This window comes from Notamacropus eugenii, chromosome 1 (genome assembly GCF_028372415.1).
Source record: "Notamacropus eugenii isolate mMacEug1 chromosome 1, mMacEug1.pri_v2, whole genome shotgun sequence".
Lineage (NCBI taxonomy): Eukaryota > Metazoa > Chordata > Mammalia > Diprotodontia > Macropodidae > Notamacropus > Notamacropus eugenii.
Window position 1 is genome coordinate 74,067,991 of NC_092872.1, and position 23,518 is coordinate 74,091,508.

General features: G+C 37.8%; 1 protein-coding gene across 3 annotated transcripts in view; it reads right to left on the bottom strand.

Annotated features, from left to right (window-relative positions):
- The window catches only part of FRMD3 (FERM domain containing 3), a 334,009-nt gene that overhangs the window by 109,009 nt on the left and 201,482 nt on the right, over positions 1–23,518 (bottom strand). For 2 of the 3 annotated variants that reach the window (XM_072605267.1, XM_072605270.1), the window contains one exon: positions 5,560–5,657. In XM_072605267.1, the coding sequence (XP_072461368.1) occupies positions 5,560–5,657 (98 nt within the window). Of the gene's footprint in view, positions 1–2,477; positions 2,542–5,559; positions 5,658–23,518 lie in introns of those variants that run through there. The other variant, XM_072605277.1, reaches the window with a different exon arrangement.

Here is a 23,518-nt window from a genome sequence, read left to right on the forward strand (position 1 = left end):
CAAAAAGGGTTAAGTGATTTTCTCAGGGTCACATAGGCAGTAAGTATGTGGGGCCAGATTTGAACTCTTGAATATGAGTCCTCCTGATTCCAAGTTCACTGAGTCACCTAGCTGCTCCATAATACAAGGTAGGGCTATTCAAAAGTTAAATAGGCTATCTCAAGAGGTAGTGAGTTCGCTCTCCCTCGAAGTCTTCAAACAAAAGCCGGATGGCCACCTGTACAGGGGATTCTTGCTCGTGTATAGATTGCACTGGACACCCTGTGATGCCCTTCCCAGCTCTTGAATACTATGACATGTCCCTTTTCTGAATATGGAGGTCAGTCATCTTTGAGAAGGAAGAAATATGACTCCTGCGTTAGCATCATACTAATTGCCCTGCTTACGGTGAACAGATATTTCAGCAGAAACTTGCACAAAGCTCTTCCCGCTTTTTGAAGGGAAAAGTAAGAAGAAAATGATTTTTACAAACAAAGGAAGGACGTCGGCCCACTAGACTCTGCTTTGGGAGTTTGGGTTGGTTGTTTTTGTTTTGGCTTTCTTTTTCTTTGCAATGCCAGCTGTAATCATGACAGAAAGTATTTTATTTACTTGGGTTGCTAATTGTATTCAGTATTTGCAGGCAGCAAAACGAAGGATAATTTTCCATGTCTGCTATTCATTCAGTTTGTGTGAACTGAAGCAATTCAGCTCATAATACTTACAGGTTCACCTTCATGGAAGGAAGGAAGGAAGGAAGGAAGGAAGGAAGGAAGGAAGGAAGGAAGGAAGGAAGGAAGGAAGGAAGGAAGGAAGGAAGGAAGGAAGGAAGGAAGGAAGGAAGGAAGGAAGGAAGGAAGGAAGGAAAGAAGGGAGGGAGGGAGGGAGGAAGGAGGGAAGGAAGAAAGGAAATGAAAAAGCAAATAAAGAGAGATTTTCTTATATTTTTAAAGATCTCAGGCTGCCATCTGGATAATGTGCTAACAAGAAAGACTGTTATTTGCATTTGCAAATGATCCCAAAAGCTAATGGAGGATCAACTTAACAAAGTACAATTTTATTAAAAACAACTGTTTATCTCCTTAAGATCACAAATCTAGAGCTGGAAGAGTCTCAGAGGCTGTCTTATTCAACCCCCTCATTTTACAGATGAGGAAGCTGAGATCTAAGGAAGGAAAGTGACTTACCAAAGGTTATCCAGGAAGTAAATGTTAAAGGTAAAACTGGAACCCAGGTCTGCTGATTCAAGAACCTGTGTTTTGTCTACTCTACCACCTGGACTCCTTACTGGAGAGAAAGTATTTAACAGAATCATAGAATTTTTAAATTGAAAGAAACCTTAACTATCATCAAGTCCATTCTTAACTGTTTTCTACATGGGAGCTAATAAAAGGGTTAATGCCCAGTAAAATTAACAAGAAAAAAAAAGGAAGATATATCTCTTGTAGAAAGAAGTATGTACTCTTTCAAATTTAAAAATAGTTTCCTTTTAGAAGGCCTAGTTTGAACTTGCCCTTGGTGTACTGGTAACAATTCCCAAATAAAGAAATACATTGTTAAGTCTTCACTGGTTGGTATGGAATTTCAATTCTTAGTTGTTCATTTTCATCTCCCTGATACAATTAAACCTTGACTCCAGTTATTAATATCTTTATGACAAGAAAATAAAGGGATCTGTTTATTTGTTTTTAATATTTCTCCAGTTTGGCATGATACATCTTAATGTCAAAAATCTTAGTGAATTTTTGGGCTATTAAAGTCCTGAATCTTTGTCAATAGCCAATGAATATCTATGAGGCACTGTGCTGGGAATGCAAATATGGAAAAGTCTCAACTGCCCTCAGGGAGAAATGGGGAAAGACTACACAAAAAACACTGACTGCTGACGAAAATTTTTGTCTAGATCTCAACACATATTGTGGATGCTAAAGAAGAACACAACTGTCTTCATTATTAATGTTCTCACAACAGGACAGGGTCACCTTTTTCTGTTCTGATATGTTTTGGATGGTATCTTTGACCCCACATCTCCACTGATAATAAGTAACAATTCATCACCCATAGGGAGCGGTCCCCAGAGTAACATTGGGACACTGATATCTGTCTATGGTACAGAAAATGATATGCAATAGAGTGGGCAGCCCACTAAGTTGATCTACCAGTACGTGAATCTTGACTGTCACTAGAGATGGATTATTTTCCTTTTTTTGTATCACCAAAGTCCACCAAAATGCCTTGCACATGGTAGTTATTTCATAAGTATTTGTTGAATCAAATTGGATCATGAACTGGGCTAAGAATTGCAAAAGATGAGGATCATATAATAGGTCCCTTCCAGGACCTTAGAAACTATTGAGTCCAACCCCTTAATTACACAAATGAGGAAACTAAGGCACAGAGAAGGTAAGTGACTTGCACAGAGTCACACAGTAAGTCTCAAGCAGGATAGGAACCCTGGCCTTTATTCCTCCAAGTCCAGTGCTCTACTCTACACTAACCTGGGTGCCCTTGGAGAAACTGCTCACTGCATTTAATGCTCCCAAACTTCTCCCTGGAAAAAAAGGCCCATATTTTAAACTTCTAAACATATTTAAACAATATTCTCCCATAACACAATATATTGCAAAACATGGCATATCTCACTCTCTGGAGAATTCAAGCAGCATCTTCAGTGAAGCATCTCCATAGGTTGTACCACCTCCATTAGACTTGTGTTGCCAAGTGCCTCAATTCAAAGACTGATAGAAGCAGACCTCCTATTTCTCACAATGAAAAGACATCCCTCTCACTTTAACACTGCACTTTTTACTGGTGCCTTAAACCAGGATATCTTAACCAGTGCTGAAACCTCAGCCAAAATCTGATTCTGACTCTGTGGGTGCTGCCAGAGGAAGAAAGAAAAAGGGGAAAAAAACCCTCAGGATTCTTTTCAGAGCTACACAGTACTTGAGAATAAGGCCAAAACTACTATTTTACATGGCTAAGATTTCCCCTCAAAGAATAAGTTAAGTGACTGTGGTACTGATACACTTGAAAAGAATATCTGTTATTCTCTTAGTAAGGCAATGATTCTTGCATCTTTCTTAGTGGAATCGATACAAGTACAAGGTACTGCATGCAAATTGGACCTTTACTGACTCAAAATTAGTTAATCCGTGGGATATTCAGTCTCTCTTCAATTTTGAAGTTCCTGGGTGCATGCATGCATGCACGCACTCACACACACACACACACACACACACACACACACTTTTCCTCAACTCATAAACATATCATTAAGGTTCATATTCCATGAGATTGGATCACCGGTGTCCTCCCAGACTGATCCTGCAGCTGTGTTTTCAATTGGACTCCAGCGAAAGAAGAACTCTAACGTGGTCCCTTAGCTTAGCCACAGGAAACATCACCATAGCAATAGAACACCACTAACCCCTAGAGACTGGCTTCCCTCAAACCTGCTCCTTTGTCACAAAAGCCATTCAAAGGGAACCACTGGGATGAGCGTGATGTCATCATCTCTAGGTACCCAGATGCTTGCTCCTTCCTAAGCAGAAGACTCAATGAACTAAGGAGGACTCTATCTTTGCTCAAGAAAAAATGCTTCACTAGGTGCTATTTCCTTGCCCTCTGACCCCACCCTTGGACATCTCCTAGTGAATTCCTCTGAGAAAGTCACCGAGTGGGGGTCCATCTACTCAAGTCAGAGCATATTTAAAAGTAAGGACTCACCAAATGTTTGATTAACTTTTCACATGAAAGGGCTATAAGTTCTGCCCATATGAAAGGGGAGATGTTCTAACTCTACTATGGTATTCTTGAGATGGCAGAGAAATTTGACCAGAGTGGGGTGGCTACTTATTCACCTCACCAAACAGAAAGTCTTTCTCTGCCTCATAGCCAGAACTGACTTTATTTTGAATAGACTCATTTTAAAAGAATAGCTCTGGTCTAGTAGGCAGGTTCCATGGTCCAGACTGGTATTCAAGAGTCATGCCTCAGTGTCACATTCAAGAATTTGATCTTAACTAAGACCCAGGAATTATTAAAGGGTCAATAAAAATATAAGACAAAGAGAATACACCCTTCTCCCTCTTTCTACCAATATAATAGGCAGGCAGAGTTATCAATTAAGACTAAATCGGCTAGCAATCATTTTGATTGGTTGTCATAATATATGAACTTCCCTGAACTAGGAAAAATCTGGCTGAACATTTCATTTGTCAGAGATGTCAGCATCAGATTGCTAGTCACAAAACCCACAGTAGACTGAAAGACATTGAACATGTCCCCTCCACTAATTCAACATAAGAAGGTCCCAGGCCAAGTCTGAGGTTGCAAAGCATATGCTACTTCTACCTAGGAAGTGTCAAAGCACTAGCAGACATGACTGAATCCTTCAAATACTGTTCAGTGCCTTCCTCATCTTCTTAGAAGTAACTGGGTGTGGAAAAATTGGGACACTAATTCATTATTGGTGGGATTATGAACTGACAAACCATTTTGGAAAGCAAACTGGAATTATGCTCAAAGAGGTATTTAACTGCTTACACTTTGACCCAGAAATATCATTACTAGGTCTATTTCCAAAGATGATTAGGGGAAAAGGAAATGAACCTATATGTTCTAAATTTTTACAGTAGCTTTCTTTGTGGTAGCAAAGAACTGGAAACTACATGGATGTCCATCAACTGGGGAATGTCTGAACAAATTGTAGAACATGATTAGTGATGGAATCTTATTTTACTATAAGAAATAGTGTGATTAATGGTCTTAGAAAAACGTAGAAAGACTTGCAGGAAATAATGAAAAACAAAATAAACAGAACCAAGAAAACACTGTGTACAGTAACAGTGATATTCTTTGAAGAATGACTTTGAGCGAGTAAGTCATTTTGACTATTATAAATGCCCAAATTAATTATAAAGGACATTTGAAGACACTCTCTGCATCCAGAGAAAGAACTGATAAAAAGATTTATCGAATAATTTTACAAATATATGTTTATATGTGTGTGTGTGTGTGTGTATTACACACATATACATGTGTCTAATAGTAGCCATCTCTGACGTGCGGAGTGGAAGGTAGGGGGGACAAAGGAAAAAAGGGGGTAAAGAAATTTACATGACAATTTTGTTGTATATTTAAAAGGAAGAGCATGTTGTACATAGTGAATTTGCGATTTCATGTGCAATCATCTTTTTTACTGGACTATGTTATGGAAATGCTTGTTTTATTAAATTAAAGAATTAAAATAAAATTAATTTAATTTTAAAAATTAATAAATTTAAATTTGAAAAAAGAAGTAACTGGAGAAAAGCATTCTGCTGGAAGCTTCCCTTGTCCTCAAAGAGAACAGAGCTTTCAGGTCTTCCAGTATAATTATGGACCTGTCACAGATTCTGCTCCAGTTCAGAGTTCTCATGCATAACTAAAGAGGGATATGGGGACAATTGAATGAATCCTGGAAAAAACCCTTCAGCCCTTTTGCTCTTTTCTTAACTGACAACAAATATGGTGGGAAGGGAGGGCCGGGCAAGGGAGCAAGAGCTTCTTTTTACTTTATTACGGTCATACACTTACCTTGAACAATACAGGCCCCCAGGTAGGCAGCATCTGTAAAGGAGCACAGCAGACGACCATGGAAAATATCTCTTTTAATTTGCAAATATAAAAGGTACCTGCAATACAAAAGGGGGAAAAGATGGCATGTTTTTCGTTTACTCGTCATACTTGGTTTGCAACAATTTTCTGAACAGTCATTTAAGATACATCAAGCCCTAATCACAAGACTTAACTACTTGGGATGGAGGGCCTTTCGAATTGGGAAAAGTAAGTTTGTGGTTAAGCAGATTTGTTGAACTCCCAGAGCTAATAGTAAGTACTCTGCCTTTTCAAAGTCTCCTAAGAATCGTGAGCAAAAGATGATGGTGTCCCGCGAAGCAAGAGTTAATTAGGAAAGTTCCCAATAGGCCCTGGCAGTTTCATTCATTCAGCTGAACTTATATTTAACAAATGGATGAGGCATCCTCAAAGCTGCCTGCAAGACGAGATGAAATTATGACTCACTTACACTTTAGTCTTTCAAATAGAAAAAAGACTTGGAAAAAAAAAAAGTATTCTCCGAGAGCAAGCACACATCTCATTCATCTTAGGGAATGCTATATACCCTGTCCTTTCCACAGTAAAAGCCCTCTTGATCGCACAATTTTGTTTTCCCAGCTACCATTAACAATATGCTTTTAGGCCACTAAACTGTCAACTTAGTGAATGATCCCTTTGTGACTGAAAGAGTTAACCAGTTTGCTAACAAATCCAAATTTAATATAACCAGAGCATGAACAGACAACAGGGAAATCTGGCTTAACACTCCATTTTTCAAGATTTGAGCCTCTGGAGTCATGTATTTCAACACCAAAAATCTCCAGTGATTACAGCTGTCCTTTCAAAGAAAGCTCATTTCCACTTGTGCCTCTGGAGAACAGGTCTCCATTCCTGAGGTATGATATAAGTCTTAGCCTTCACACAAAACAGCATGACACCCTATCGCAGCAGAATTAGCTTCGAAATTGTAACAGCCTTTACTAGATGGTAATATGGTCGAATATGAACAAATCTGTTCATGTATGACTATATGACTCTTAAAACTAAGGGGATTATATAGACCAGAGGTGGAGAACCTGAGGCCTCAAGGCCAAATGTGACCTTCTAGGTCCTTGGGTGCAGCCTTTTGATTGAGCTCAAGTTTTATAGAACAAATTCTTTTATTAAAGGGATTTGCTCTGTGAAGTTTGGATTCAGTCAAAGGGCTGCACTTGAGGACCTAGAGGGCCACATGTGGCCATTAGGTCTAAGGTTCCCCACCCCTGACATAGACTCTTATGCCAGAATTACCCAAAATATCACCCTGGAGTCACTGGCCACAACATCATAGTAAGCATTGCAGAAATGATCATCTGACAGGAGCAGATGAAAATTTGTCAATCTATCTCCTGCTCACACAACATCTGAAATATAAATGCTTTCAGAAGTAGGAAGTAGCGGAGCATTTCCTAAGAACTCTCTCAGTGTGGGTCACCCAGCTTACTTCCTGTTTTATTAAGAAAGATAACACTGCAAGCCAAGAAGAGAGAGAGTTTTCTATATTCCAAGGCACAGCTAAATAAACAAAAGAATTAAAAGGCAGAAATTTCAGGGCACAAATTGCCCCACAGAATCGTCCTGATAGAAGACCACAACCATAGATGACCCCTACTGTCCTTAGAAGTAGCTAGGAAGGTCAATGAGAGTAGGCAATACTTTCACCCCATTTGTCTAAATTTATCCACATCATCAATGGAGTGAAAAGCACTGTTCCTTCCCAGTGACATTTCTGTAATCAACAAGGCTGGTGGTCTTTGTTACTTAACTTACTTTCCTCCACAGATAAAGCAATCACGCCATTTTCCACATGAGCAACACGGCCAATTTCTGTGTCTGATATTGTTTCTTTTTAGGTCATTCTGCTCATTTCACTTCAATTTCAAGAGTTTACTGTGGAGTTTTTGTTTACAATTTTATCTTAGAAAAGCAAAAGAACAAATATTCTTCTGTTTCTGACTGGACAAAAGTTTGGTGTCTATAAAATATTCATCTTCTTTCATAACCGTAAGGCTCGGTTTTCTCTATATAACATGAGCTGTTTCCACTGAACCAAATTTGGGTCATAACATATCTTGAAACAGAACTGACTTTATATATTAATGGCTAGCATTAAAATAGCTGTTTCTTCTCCAGAAGCCGAGAGACTTGGGAAGGCTAACTTGTCTAGCCTCCATCCTCCATACAGGACTGTATTTAACTTGCCATGAACAAATGTTTATCAGTGTATTACAAACAGGAGTTATGGAATAAACAGCTATTGAATGAAAGAAATAATTGTTATATAATCTATTCTAAATTTTTTCAAAGAAGGATATTTTAAAATCCTCACATAGAATACACTGTCCTGATGACTGGTTGCCTTCAGAATCCCATTTTTAAGTTTTTTGCAACCTGGAAGGCATGTCTCCCATATAAACCAAGTCAATATTAACACTGCTCAAAATCTAACCATAATATTTACTAATATTTCAACAGGAGAATGCATTAAGCTGGGGTGCCAGGACATCTCACCACCTCTTGCGTAGAATAAGGTACTCTCTCCCTCCCTCCATTAGGCAATGACAAAGCTCCAAGCCACTGGTGGTGCCTCCCAGAGGCAGGAAAGAAGATAGCTGAGGGAAAGGGGAGATGGAGGTCTATGGAAGTGGGGGAGGGGGAGTAGGAGAAAGGATACTCCAGGTGGTCAAAGGGTAAGGTATCTTTGGAAAGTGGGGGTTAGGTCCTCCTACCAACGTAAATTGCCAGGGACCAGAAAGTTCATAAATCATAGATCTAAAACTGAAAGGAACCTTAGAAATCACCTAATCTGTTGTCTAAAATGTCCCCATTTTTCAGCTAAGAAAACTGAGACATAGAGAGGTAAGGTTAAATCACATGCCCAAGGTAGGTAAGGATCTGAGATTTGAACCCAGGACCTCTGACATCAAATCCAACATCTTTTCCACTGTACAACTACTTTGCCTCCAGTTCTGTGTTCATTCATCCACCACTCTTTTTTTTTTTCACTTCGTTGGGTTTCAGAGATTGGTCCACTTATTATTTGAAACTAATGTTTCTCTCCTTCTGTGACCTATAGCAGAGAGAACATATCATCCAGTTCCTGAATCAAGCACATAATTTGATTCTAAGACTTTTTGGTTTTGGAGGTTTTTACTACCTACTAACAATAACAAATGGGGCAGCTAGGTGGCACAGTGGGTAGAGGTGCCAAGCCTGGAGTCAGGAAGACCTGAGGTCAATTATGACCTCAGATTCTTACTAACAGTGTGATCCCAGTCAAGCCATTTAACCCTATTGGTCTCAGTTTCCTCATCTGTAAAATGAGCTGAAGAAGGAAATGGCAAACTGCCCCAGCATCTTTGCCAAGAAATGAGGTCATGGTGGGGGATGATAAAAGGAAGGGCAGTCTGGGGGAAGAGGTAATCAGAATGTATGCCATCTCCATGCAGGGGTGGGGGGAAGATGAGGAGAAAATTTGGACCTCAAAATCTTATGGAAATGAATGTTGAAAACTATAAATAAATAAATAAATTTAAATCTTAAAAAAAAAGAAATGGGGTCATGAAAAAACAGGACGTGACTAAAACAACTGAACAACTAAAACAATAATAATGAAACAGCACCAACACACCAAACCTAACATAGGCAATAATGGCGGATCTTTGGGGACATAACATAGTAAAGTTACAGTTCGTCTACATCTCAAAGCAAAACCCAGCCTGGGTGCCTATGGATGAGCATTTCATCAAAGGAGCCCAAGAGATTTAGGGGGAGGGGGCAGAGGCAGAAGGAGTCTGGGAGAGGAGTAAAAGTTAGCCTTCTCTTTCCATTTGGAGGATGTGTCAAGGCCAACCACACTCACTCCTTCACTCTTCTCTGAGATCCACTCCTGACTCTCCAGATTTCTCCTCCATGCCCCTTTGGCCCCTCACCCTTTGTTGTCCTCCTCCATAAGAATATAAGCTTCTCAAGAGCAGGAGCTGTCTTTCTTCTTGCTTGTATTTCAGTTCCCAGCACCTAGCACAGAGCCTTGTACATGGTAAATACTTAATAAATGTGCATTGACCTTCCCCTGGATATCTAGACCTTCCTCTGAACTGAACTGTCCAGAGAGAAAAGGAATATAGTAAGGAGAAGGGATGGAGGGTGAAGAGATAACCACATAGAGAAATCTACAGAGACAGGAGGAAGGGAAGGGAAATGCCAAGAAGCAACAGTGGAGAGAGAGAGGGAGTTGGCCCCTGGTTGGCAGATAGGACACACCTATTGAGCTTGGGCAAATAAATTGGAGACCTGTTGTACTTAGTCTCTGAGCTAGATAGAAATAAACCGATGAACAGAATACATGTTCCAGTTTTGAACAGATATATTTTGTTTTCAGCAAGCTCCTTCTAAGAAAATAAATATTTATCAAAAAGAAATTAGAGGATGGTTATTATTTATTTATAAAAAGAATCTACATGCTTCCCTCTTTCGGGTGCAGAACACTGTATATGTTGCTTGTTACAAGGGAAGACTTGCTAGGTAGGGGATGGGAGGGAGGCATATTCAGAATGTAACGGAAATATAAAAGGCATCAATAAAAAAGAAAAATAATCTTTCCTTTAAAAAATTTTCCAAATAGATAAAATACAATTTGACTTATAAAATTCAATCTGCAACACACTGCTTTAAACAAAACAGAAAAGTATGGGTCCAATGGACCTTCAGAGGCGGTCCATCATTTGCCTGCCATCTGTCTGAAGGCTGATGAAGTATACCTGATCATATCATGTCCATTTCTCATTCTAATTCAGCAGTTCCTTTAGTCTATGAGAGCTTAGTAAATACCGTGTTTGCCAGAGATGATTATGATGATGCCAAGAGTCAAAGAAGATAAACGCACTATCTCTTTTAGAAGCTGCTAAACTGAAGACATGAGGAAAAGACAGGAATTAAATTCGTGGAATTCTTACCTGTATGAATTATCACCAGTCATTCCGGCTGATATTTATTTCCAAGTTGTACTTTCTAAATAAAGTGACATATAACGGCACTTTTATACCCAATGAGCATTCCTCAGTGGATAGTCTTCCAAGCTGCCATGAGGGCTAGCTAGCTGGGTGGCATAGTGGACAGGGCTTCCGGACCCGGAGTTGAGAAGGACCTGCATTCAAGCCCCAACTAAAACACCTGTGTGACCTGGGGCAAGTCATTTAACCAGTCTCTGCATCTGCAAAATGGAGCTAATCTACATCTACTTCCCAGAATTGTGAGGATAAAAACCAGGTAATATTTATAAAGCCGCTTTGCAAACCTTAAAGCGCTATATACATGCTAGCTATTATTTTTATTATTTTATTTTGCTGCAAGAAAGGGGAATGAGGTGTGTCAGTTCTGCTTTCACAGAGTCATTGGTCCGTCCCACCATATAAGTCTCCCTGGAATCACAGGGATCATAATAAGATCAAATAATAAGATTAAAAGAAGTTTTAGAGATACAAGGGACATATCTCTCTAGTCCAACCCCCTCATTTTATAGATAGGCTCAGTGAGACTTGTCCAAGGTCAAAGGCAACGTCAGAAATGATATGAGTCCAGGTTTTCTGATTCCAGAGCTACCACTGTCCTCTCAGAATCAAGATCAATATGGGGGCCTCCAATGTTCCCATTTTGGGCAGCTAGATGGCACAGTGGATATAGTGCCTATAGTGGACACGGAAAGACTTATCTTCCCGAGTTTGGGCTTCAGACAATTACTGGCTGTGTGACCCTGGGCAAGTCACTTCACCCTGTTTGCTTCAATTTCCTCATCCATAAAATGAGCCGGGGAAGGAAATAGCAAACGACACCAGTAACTTCAACAAGAAAATCCCTAATGGGGTCACGAAGAATTGGACATGACTAAAAAAAGACTGAACAACAGAAAATGCTCCTTTTAGCTGCAAATGCTCCTTCTGACCACCTGAAGTGGCCACACTCCCCCAAGAATTATCAAACAGGGTCAAGGGCAAAGATTTCCTCAATTCAGGTCACACCCACTTCCTCTATGCACTGATGTGTCTTAATGGTAAAGTCTAATATGATAATTAATTATATTCGATTTATCCTGTATATATTTTGTTTGTACAGAGTTGTTTACCTGTTTTGTCCCCCATTAGGCTGTAAGTTCCTGAGGGCAGCCTTTTGCCTTTCTTTGTATCCCTAGAAGTTAGCACAGTGCTGCGCACATAGTCACTTAATAAAAGCTCATTGACTAAATAACTGGCTAATAATCCTAAATCAAACTACCTGGTCTTCTGACCTAAGAACCACTGTCTGTCTGACCTTTGAGGTACCCCCTCCCAATCCTTTAAGATACCAGATCATTTCCAGTGCTGGTCACTAATCACTTCCTCATCTCTCAAGCTTCCCCCAAGCAAGCCTACTTATCTAATATTCATTTCCCTGCCCCAGCATAATTCAAATACTTTTGCACTTGGGAGAGAACAACCTGGCCACAGAACTTTCATTGGCAGCAGCCTCTTTCATATTATCCAAAATCAATCTCCTACTTCCCAAAATAGATGGTGATGTGATAGCTTTACCCATTGAACTGACCTTTCTCCAAATGGATTTTATTTTTCTGACTTAAATGGGTTTGTTTTTGTAAAGAGGAAACAGCATATGAAACTCTGCCTCTAATTAGCAAGATTTTGATCTAGTGCACTGGGCTATTGGGAGGAACAACAACCTTATTACTGTTAAGTGCCTAGTGCGTACAAAACACTGTGCTATTTATTTTGCATATACATATCCTGTGCACATATTATTTTCCCCAAGAAAGTGTAAGCACCTGGAGATTAGGGATGATTCCATTAGTTCTGGTATGTTTTAGGATTTAGCACCATGCCCAACACAGAGTAGGTGCTTACTAAAGGCTTGCTGATAAATGTTGTACTCTTGACCCTTCCCCCAAGGGGAGTAAGTATTTTCCTACCAAAAAGATAGAGGTCGATGAAGGTATTTGCTAGAGTTCATGGCTACATTAAGGGAGAAATAAGTTCATGAGTTGTGCGTAGGGCAAGTCAAGTCACTGATCTGCAGCCAACGATGTCCACACGGGGAAATTTCCCATTCTTTACCATGACTGCTGACGGACCTTTCTGACGCCCTGACCTGTCAGAGCAAGAATCTCTTAGAGGAGATTTCCTAAGCTTCTTGGGACTGAAATAACCCCATAACTCATTGAGGGATATGTGCTTATATTCTTCTTGCTGCTTTGCTATATCCTTCCTTTTTCCACTTACTATATATTTCTAAGTAAATGTTTTATTTTGATGTTTTTCCTGGTCTGGGTCTATTATTATGGTCTGTAGCTGACTCCTTAGACTTGAATTAATTTCAGATGGTCCCCAATTTTTGAACTAGTAAGTGAAAGACAGGTAAATTCCTATTAAATTCACCACAATTTAATCCACAGTCCATGTGGTTCAGAGGTTCTGGATCTCATGAGCTACACACACAAATAAGTACACTATATGGTGGAATGTGACACCATTACAAATAGCCATCGTGTACAATAATACAAAATAGGTAATGAAAATTACAAAATAAAGGATTATGTGAAGAAGATTGGGTGGGAGGTGTGGTGCATTAATTCAATATCAAATCTACATTTCATCTCTGATTCTACCTGACTGTACTCTTTGAGAAACATCATTGGCTCCCTAGAGCCACTAGAATAAAGTACAAATTCTTCAGTTTGGCTTGTAAAGTCTATCCTGAATGAATGAATGAATAAACGAATGAATGAGTGAGTAAATAAGTGAGTGAATGAATGAATGATGGATTAAACTCTCAGCAGGAGGAGAAAGGACCAGGGTGAAGATGAGGATGTATGCCACTGAATATATAAATCAGCTTAGGTAAAAATGATATCAATCATAGAAGTTTTTTTTTTAATTTTTTTTAAATTTTTAAAAGTTTTTTAAAGACAGAAAAAGCTTTTGACAAAGTACAACATTCATTTCCATTAAAAAAAAACTTGAAAGTATGAGCACAGATGGATTTTTCCTTAAATTGATAAAAAGTATTTACCTAAAACTGTCAGCAAAAACTATTCATAATGGGGATAAGCTAGAAGCGTTCCCAGTAAAATCAGTTGTGAAACAAGGATGCCCACTATCACAAATATTATTCAAAATTGTACTAAAACAGGGCTGAATACCATAGTTCCTCTAGTTCATGGTCTCTGGTGATCCCAATCCCCTTATTTGCTAATGTTTACTCTTTCCCCCTCTTATTATCTATCATATATATAATTATCTGCTTATATGTCATATCCCCTCCCCCCAGTAGAATGTGATAACCTTAAGAACAAAGATTATTGTTTTGTCTTTATATTACTACCAGTACTCTGTACACAGGAAGAAATTAACAAATCCTTACTGGATTATATTGCTACTTGTATGACCTTGGATGTGTCATTTAACCTTAATGGACCTCAGTTTCCTTATGCATAAAATGAGGGATAGGGATGAGATGATTTTTAGGTTCCCTTTAACACCCAAATTCTAATTCTATTAAAGCACCCTGTACCTTGAAAAGTACTTCAAATAGGAGCTTTCATTGAATTACCTAGACAAAATAAATTTCTACTTCTGTTCCTTTTAACAAATACAGTCAAGGGGTCCAACCCTGTACACCAAGATCCCTCCCATTCCCATAATAAATCTACAAATTTGTTTTCATGAAAGATGATATAAGAAAATTGCACTGGAGTTCCACTTTCAGTGATGTCTTAACCTTTTTTTCTGTTTTGCACCCCTTGGGGAAGTTCATGAACCCCTTCTCAGAATAATGTATTCAAATATATAAAATAGAATCCATAGGATTACCATGGAAATCAAATATATTGAAATATCTTCTGCAAAATATTTTAAAAGCAAGTTCACAAATTCCCCTACCCTAACTACAGAAGAAAATTGGAGTTTTCTGGGCAGAGATACCAGAGTGATTTGCCACTTCCTTCTCCAGCTCATTTTACAGATGAGGAAACTGAGAAAAACAAGGATAAGTGACTTGCCCAGGGTTACACAGCTAGTAAATGCCTGAGTCTAGATTTGAACTTAGGAAGATAAGTTCCTAACTCCAGGCCCAATGCTCTATGCACTGCACCACCTAGCTGAGTATAGGCTTTAGAGAAAAACAGAACAGGAAAAACAGAGAAAATTTAGAGGCCACAGACCAATTTCTCTAGACAATCTAGTTATCAAAAATAGAAAAACTATAAGCCATTTTGTGTAGCTGAGTTTCATAAGCTAATGAGAAGTTCATGTGACATCTGTCATCCAAAGACACCTAAAACTCGCCCACGTGGGTCTCCGCCTCTGATTACATTTCACATTTCACCCCCCCCATTCTCATTTCCTTTATATTTTGACAAGTCATTAATTCTTTCAAAGGAATTTGCTCAATTGATGTACAGTCTTTCTGGTGTTGACCTGAAAGTTTGGTTAAAGAAGCAAACAGGCCAGGTAATACCTTAATTGAATAGGTGATAACACAATAAGCTAAGAGAGTTGACAAAGTGTCAATTGAAATTAAAACTCAGGATATCTGTGTTTTCTTTAACATACCATTAACATAGTATGTGTCCATAAAATATTAAGAAAAAAGTCTCATTATTCAAGATAGTGTCTCGGATTAAGGGTCTCATCCTTACTGACCATAAACAGAAAAAAATGCTCTTAAGTCAGCCCTATCTGACCTGGTTGACATAGGAGTTTACTCAGAGAACAAAGAAGCTGTTAGGTCCAGGCTCTTTGTTGGTATTACAGATATTACATATTTTCTGAGGAAACATAAGTTCAATTCGCCTCTTACATCCTGATCCATATCTGGCCACTAGACCCAGAAGGCTCCAGAGAAGAAAGTGAGGCTGGTGACTTTGCACAGCCCTCCCTCACTTAAATCCAATTCACTTGCAAGTCATGGCATCATCTCTCTGATGTCATGGTTCTCTTAGAGAATGAAGGACAAATAACATTCTATCTCTACCCTCTTTCTGATACCGTTTTCCCAACCTAGCAAGTACTTACTGGCCATTGATACCATAGTGGGAAACCATATGGCCAGAGAGACCATAGTGGGCATCACACAGGAAAGCACTTCAAGGATCATAAGGTCATCTAGGCCAAACCCCTCATTTTACAGATGAAAAAACTGAGGCCCAGGCAAGTTAAGTAATTAACCCATTTTAATGCTGAAAAACTTCCCCCCAAACCATTGTAATATATCACTACAAGAACTCAAACGAAAAAATCAAAAAACACTATCAGGAAGTCCAAATGCATAAAATAAATATATATGGGTGAAATGCTTTGGGAAATCCTTGATTTATGACCCTTATGCTCTTTTTGACCTGCCATGGACTAGATTTAATTAATGTCCATAAGTTATATAGATTCAAAAATGGTCTTTAGGGCATGGATGCAATCACATACAGACTCAACAATCTCAGATACAAAACAGCTATATACCACCAACCCCTGAAACTCACACCCCCAAACCAAGAACGTATTCATTCCTTCTGCACCTCTGCAGAGTTCTCCTCTTTCAACATTCAGCTCAAGCATTTCCTTTACAACTGCTTGCATCCTCCCTCACACACTCTCTTGGATTTAACTACTTTGTATTTATTTGCATCATTCTCTTTATCTTTCTTCTTATATGTTTAAAAATATACTTTCTTCCACCATTGGAATATAAGTTCTTTGTGGTAAAGATTGTTTCTTTCATTGTATTTGCATCTCCAGCACCTAGTAAGCCTGCTGGCAAATAATAAATCATTAGTGAATACTTGTTAGTACACTGATCTGCACCTACTTGCACATAAGCATAAGTAACACGCGTGTATATACTACGATCACACATCTGTCACACGCAGCCTATCTTGGGGAAACTCATTTTGCTGAAATTATTTTTACTTTTAGGTCCTTCTCCAAAATGTTTCAACAATCCATTCATGATGCTAAGCCAGGTTGCTATCATTTTTCTTCTTTTTATAATGTTTTAATTACCTCATGGGAGATAGGCCACACATACTATTTTATTTCCATGACTGACAAATTTAGACAACAAAAACAACAACAAGGAGCCTCTGATTCAGCAGCTTCAAAGCCAAGAAAATTACCATCTTAAGACATACCTGTCAAACGTTTTGAAAGATTACACAAACATTTTTCCTCATTTCCTTTTAAACCTCAAAGCAAACCCCAGCCAAAAGCTTTTTACTTCATCTTACCCCTAGAGCACTTAGCTATTAGAACACTGTAGTACAAAAAGAACAATTAGTTCTTGGAACATTTTTGGCTGGGTGGAACCAGTAGGAAGTTGAACTTCTTCAAATACATAATTTTATGGAGTAATACCCAAGATGTTTGCCCCTACAGAGTTCTTACATCAATACACCAGCAGAAAATCTCAAAATTGCAATGACAACCAAGAAATTCATTGAGTAACAAGGAAGGCAAATTCCACCCACATGCACAAAGCCTACAGACAATAGTAAAGGAGCCCCACCCACTGGGAAGTCTAGCAGATGTGCTCAGCTAAACAACCGTTTAGCTTCTTGGGATACAAGAGATCTGCTAGAGATGTGTGCAGCCTACCAGGTTCTGTATCTGATAACATCAAGAGTATATGACTCTCCCAAGGAAGCTTGAGGGCCATTGGAAACCTACAGTCTGGGTGATGGAAGTGATCTAAAGCAACAATGACAAGTGCAACACATCTCTGGTCTGGCAGCACTTCCATTGGGACAGCATAGGCCCACAGTCTTAAAGACTGCTAGCACACTGTCCCAAAAAACCATTTTTGCTTTTCTTGTTCAGTTGTTCAATTACACCCAATTCTCCATGATCCCATGGACCATAGAATGCCAGGCCCTTCTCTCCTCTACCATCTCTCAAAATCTGACCAAGTTCATGTTCATTGTTTCCATGATACTATCTAGCCATCTCATCCTCTGCCATCCTCTTTTCTTTTTGCCTTCAATCTTTCCCAACATCAGTGAGTCCTGTTTCTCATTATATGACCAAAGTATTTAAGCTTTAGCTTCAATATAGAGGGCCTTAAACATCTAGTGCTCTGAACAACCAAGATCCAGAGAGCCGAATCTCAAGAAGTAGATATCAGTACAAGAATCAAGATGACCTAGACTTAGAATAAGTAGGGCATACCACCCCACCTAAAAGCAGATCCTAGCCCTGGAACAAAGCCCCACTTCAGGAATTGTGGCTGGAGGGATAAGGAAACACTAGAAATAAGCCAGAATAAAGAATTATAATAGATTCAAAGATAGCTAAGAATTCAGCCTACAAGGAGAAAGTAACTCCATAACAACCTCCAGCAGAGACTCAATGGGGAAAAATAGATTATATATGTAAAACATAAGTACCTAGAAGAAATGAAGCAAGAGATTTTTTTTTTGATGAAATAAATGCTATGGAAGAAAGTATTGTAATAAGAATAAAAGGCTTAGGAAAGTGACAAATTTTACCCAAGTAATATACTATCTGAAAATCAGAATGGGCAAAACAGAAATCAACTAGTTCATGAGATGACAAGAAATAATGGAATAAAATCAAAAGATTGTTAGGGGGAAACGGTATCTGATATCAAAGGTGGCAAATGTCCTGGGAAACAAGTAATGGAGATATCACTTAAGCATCACTGAACCACCAAAACCATGATTTGTTTTAAAGGCTATATATTTCAAGAAATCACAAATGAATACTTCCTAGATCTATCAGAAGCTGAGGACAAAGTGAAACTAGGAAAAATCTACTTTTTTTCCTAAAAGAAACTTCAAAAGGAGAAGTTCTAGGACTATCGCTGTAAAAGTCCTGAACTTCAAAGAAAAAATATTGCAAGCAGCCAGAAAGAATGAGTTCAAGCACCAAGGAACAAAATCAGGATCAAACAAGACATGACAGCTTCTCCCTTAAATGAGAAGAGATCTTGGAATATAATATTCCAAAAGGCAAAAGAGATAAGCTTGCAACCAAGAATAATATATACTACAAAGTTGGGTATAATCTTATAGGGAGGGAAAAGGGACTCTTTCATAAAATAGAGGACTCAGATATTCCTGATGAAAAGATCATAGCATCATAAGAACTCTAAAATGCAAACACAAGTCTCAAGAAAAACTTAGAAAGGCAAATTCATTTGAGCAACGGGAAGGGAAAAACAGATGATGAAGTGCTAACATCCTTATAATGGGAGAAAAACTAAGCAGCCTTTCAGAACTTAATGTCTTCTAAGGATACTGAAGGAGTTAAATAAGAAAAGAAGAGAACTTAAAGATAGATTGGCAACCTTCTGAGAATTTTAGGAAGGGGAAGCAAAGGGAAGATAAAAGAGATATACGTGTATGTAAAGGAGAAAGAAATGAGAGAAAGTTATGTTATTATTCAAAAATCAGAATGGATAAAAAGAATATACAAATCTGAAGGAAGAGGTGAAGGGAGGATGCATCAGATGAACATTACTTTAATCTGAACCAGACAAAGGAGGGTAAGATACATACACTTACATGCATACATACACACATACACACACACACACACACACACACATGAAAAGGACAAAAGTAAAGATCTGGAAACTAAAGGGTGTCCATCAATTAGACAATGATTGAATAAACTGTAATATACGAACATAATGAAATATGATTGTGACATAAGAAATGACAAAAAAAAAAAACAGTAATCAGAGAATCCTGGAAAGTATGAACTGAAGCAGAGTAAAGAAAGCAGCACCAAGAGAATAAATTTTATAACATTAAAAGGAAAAATAACTAACCTTGAAAGATTTAAGAACACTGATTAAAGCAATAACCAGCTAAGTCTCCAGAGGTCCTATAATGAAGCATATTACACACCTGCTGACAGAAAGGTGACAGGCTCAAGATATGAATACAGACATGCATTTTTTGACATGATCATAGTATGGATTTGTTTCACTTAGCAATGCTTATATATTACAAATTTAGTTTTTCCTCCATTTTCAGTTGAGACAATTGGTTGAAGTAAGGAGGAGGAGAGTAACAATGGTGATATTAAACAAAAATTAGAAAAAAATGAGAGGCAACAAAATATTTTTAAGGTACATAGAAGAAAACAAAAGGAAGAACAGACAGCAAGATCATTTTGAATATAATATGTTAAATTGTTCATATACTTTTTTAAAATAGTAAGCAGTATGGAGAAGTGATCTATGGTTTTATATAAAATCTTTTATGTTCTATTTTGTATTTAGCAATGCTCATTTTGGGTTTTTTTTATTAAGTTCAGAATAAAAAACTAAGTTGAAAAAGAAACAATTCTATTGTTGAATATTCTTTAATGTACCTTAACTTTTATGCTACAGCTAAAAAAAATAAGAATTCAACTGATTCAGAGAGGAAATAGCTATCTTTTATATTTTCTTAGAGTACCAACTTAGAGAAATATAGAAATTTTAGTAGGTGCTTGGGCACTCCTTGGGTAAATTCAAAATATGTACACATAAACACACACAAAGAAATATATAAATACTTATTTTCTGCAATAACTCCCTTTACAAATACAGATAGTATTTAAAAGGGGGTAACGGCTATCTAGGATATGAACAAATAATTTACTGTTTGCTTTATTCAAGTCATTTATATTATCTAATTAATTATTAGCTAGAAAAGGTACTCAAGTCAGCTTTTAACTTTAGATACAGAGCTAGCATAAGTCAGCACACTTACTTTGATACTCTGAAATACTCCTGATGTCATCAGTGGAAGTGCAGGTACTGCCTCCACTTAAACAGAACTAATTCCATTAGGTCTTTCAATCCTTTGCACATTATGTTTTGGTTTTTTTTTTTTTTTTTGGTATGGATCTGTGATTTCATTGTTAGAGGGAACCAGCAGTGAGGAAATTCATTCATTTAATGCAGATGGGCAAGTTTCAATCTTAGAGAGATGCCTGAAGCATGAAGTTAATTGACTTACCCAAGAAGACACAACCAGTATGTGTCAGTCAGTTCTTGAACCCAAATCATCCCAACTGGAGGCTAGTTCTCCACCTACCATGCTAATCTGCTATTTATTGGCATGATTAAACATTAAAGAGAAACTAAAAACTCTATAAAGAGTAAAAGTGACCTTAATTTGATATTTGGATGGACCTCTTCTTATCAGTATAGTACTACCTGCAATGATACAGAATGCAATCTATCCAGGCTCCTTTTCATTCTATGTGACTCTTGTCCAGGTCCTCCTGTGAATTCATCCACTCAACATGACAGGGGAGGTATGAGAAGGAAGGGAGAGAAATTTCCTCATATTCTCTTGGCATTTCATGAATCTGAGTGGAGCACAGAGCTATCTGTTGATTATCTTTCATTCTCACCACACAGGCTTGCAAAGTTAGAGATAGAATGGAGCTGAGAGATCATTAAATCCAAAACCCTCATTTTATAGAAGAGAAACTGAGGTCCTGAGATAGTGAGTTTCCAGTCCTGACTCCAAATCCATCATTTTTTCCATCATGGCACATCCTTAACCCACTTTTTTCTCCTCCATCATATCCCTGAGTACCTTCTTCTCTTACACTATTTTTGATTGAAGTCCATTTGTGTCCCACAAATGTCTCTCTCTTGTCCTTTGAAGTATCTTCAACTTTATTTCTGTGGAGGCAGTGGTATTCTATGTGCATCAGTCATAAGAGCATCACCAGAATGATACTCGTTTAGAAAAGGAGAGCCTTTTGTTTCAGAAAGATATATAAAGCATTGTGCAAAGTACTGCACAATTTCTCAAAGGCAACACAGCTAACTTCTCTCTTTTTGTTTAATTCTGTGACCATGAGCTCATAGTCCATCTGTTGCATTTGTCTAAGATATATGTATTTATGAGCCAACTCCACCCATTCACTTGAATATCATAGTCTCAACAGCAGACATTTTTTAAGCTATTTGATTTTATAGTGTGAATATTTAGGCCACACTCTTGAGTAATTATGAATTCATTTTAGATACTCAAAAATGTCCCAGGGATTGATGCAATCAGGATGGTGTTATATGTAAACACAAGCATGTGGAAGACCTCCCAATCTTTAGAGAATCCTTCACTTTGGACACTACACTAGATACCCTCCAAGATGATGGCAATTACCTTTGGAAAAAATACGAAAGCATGCATCTCCTTGTTCTATACCTCCTTTTATATTAAAAAATGTCATTTACAGAAGTAAAAATGATGGGACACAAATCTCTTCTTGATTTAAAAATGGTCCTTATCATTATAGCATGATGAAGCTTGGCACATATTTCTTTTCATCAGCTCAAATCTTTTAAGAGTTTCTCAACAATTTCCCTCCTCAATCCTCACAAGGTCCTTGTGAAACAAGACAATGATAACATCCCCTTTCACAAGTAAATTACGTTGGTCAGTATGGACTAAGCAAAATGTCAATCATCCACAAAGGTCTGGGACAGAATTGGATAATAAAATGCAGAATGATCTAATTCTAAAATGCTAAGCACACCTAATTGTCAGGAGAAGTCCTCCATTATACTTAATAATCACATTCCACTCCTTAATCTCCCTTCTGGACAGATATAATTCTAATTCTAATAAGGAGAAAAATACTTAGCACTCAGGAAAGGTCATTAATAAGGCACATTTTTATGTAGAATATTCCCTACTCCTAAATAACACACCCATCTTCTGCTTTTGTCTTAGAGAGAGTTTCATGGGGTCTTAAACCCCTTGTCTTATAAAGTAAGAGAGTGAGTACCAAACAAGTAAAATTGTGTGTCCAAAGTCACACAACTACATCCTGAACTCTGAAAATTTTCACAATGTGTTCTTCTAAGACCCAAGAAGACAAAACCAACCATATCACATGCATTCCAAAGTCAAGTGGTGTCTCCTGATGAATTAATATGTTTTGAACACAAATAGAACCTATTTCCTCCACTTTAACAATTTTACCAGTTAAAATCAATTTCACATTATTTTTCTTGATAAATAAGGACTAGTACCCTCTTCCTGTAAGATAAAGTTTAACAACAGCAACAAATTATTAAAAATACACGTCACTCATATGTGTTCTTTAAATATAATCATGGATTCCTGTACATTTCAAATTGCACACTGAACTTTGGAGCTCCTAATTCATTTATGAATGGGCTTGGGTACAACATGCTCATTTTTATAATATAACAAAAGACAGAGTGGTGGCAGGTATAGTGGGTAGAAAGCTAGCCTTGGAGTCAGGACAACCTTGATTTAAGACCTATCTCTGACACCTACTAGCTATGGGACAAGGGGCAAGTCAATCTCTCAGTATCTGCATGCAAACTCCTAACACTATAAGTTTCAGATCAACAGTAGATTTGCATTGGTGAAGAGATATTTCTACACCGAGAGCCCTCTAGAGTGAACTCACAGTTCTAGATCAAAAAAAGGTAAGAGACATGCTATTTTTAATAAGCTACTATATAAAAGATTTAAGTAACAGACTATAAAGATCTGTCATAAATAACTCTGGCCATCATTAACAATACTGATTCTCTATCAAAGTATAATTGTGCACTCTGATTTGTAGTAGATCATAATAAGAACCCTACAAAATTTTAAAGAAACAAATGGTAGGCAATAGAACACTAGGAGAATGTTCAATAAGGAAAAGACAGTTTTATTAGGATCACAGAAAGGGGAATAAAACTATAAAAAGTCTAGTCTTTTGTGCATCAAAACAAACAAGTCTTTTCTACTCTTTATAGTTATTCCTGTCAGCTTAAATCTGCCCCTATGATCATTTTCCCTAGTACTAATGGAATTTTAATAGTGTATTTATCCTCAATGGTGGTCAAAAAATATATACTGTTAAAT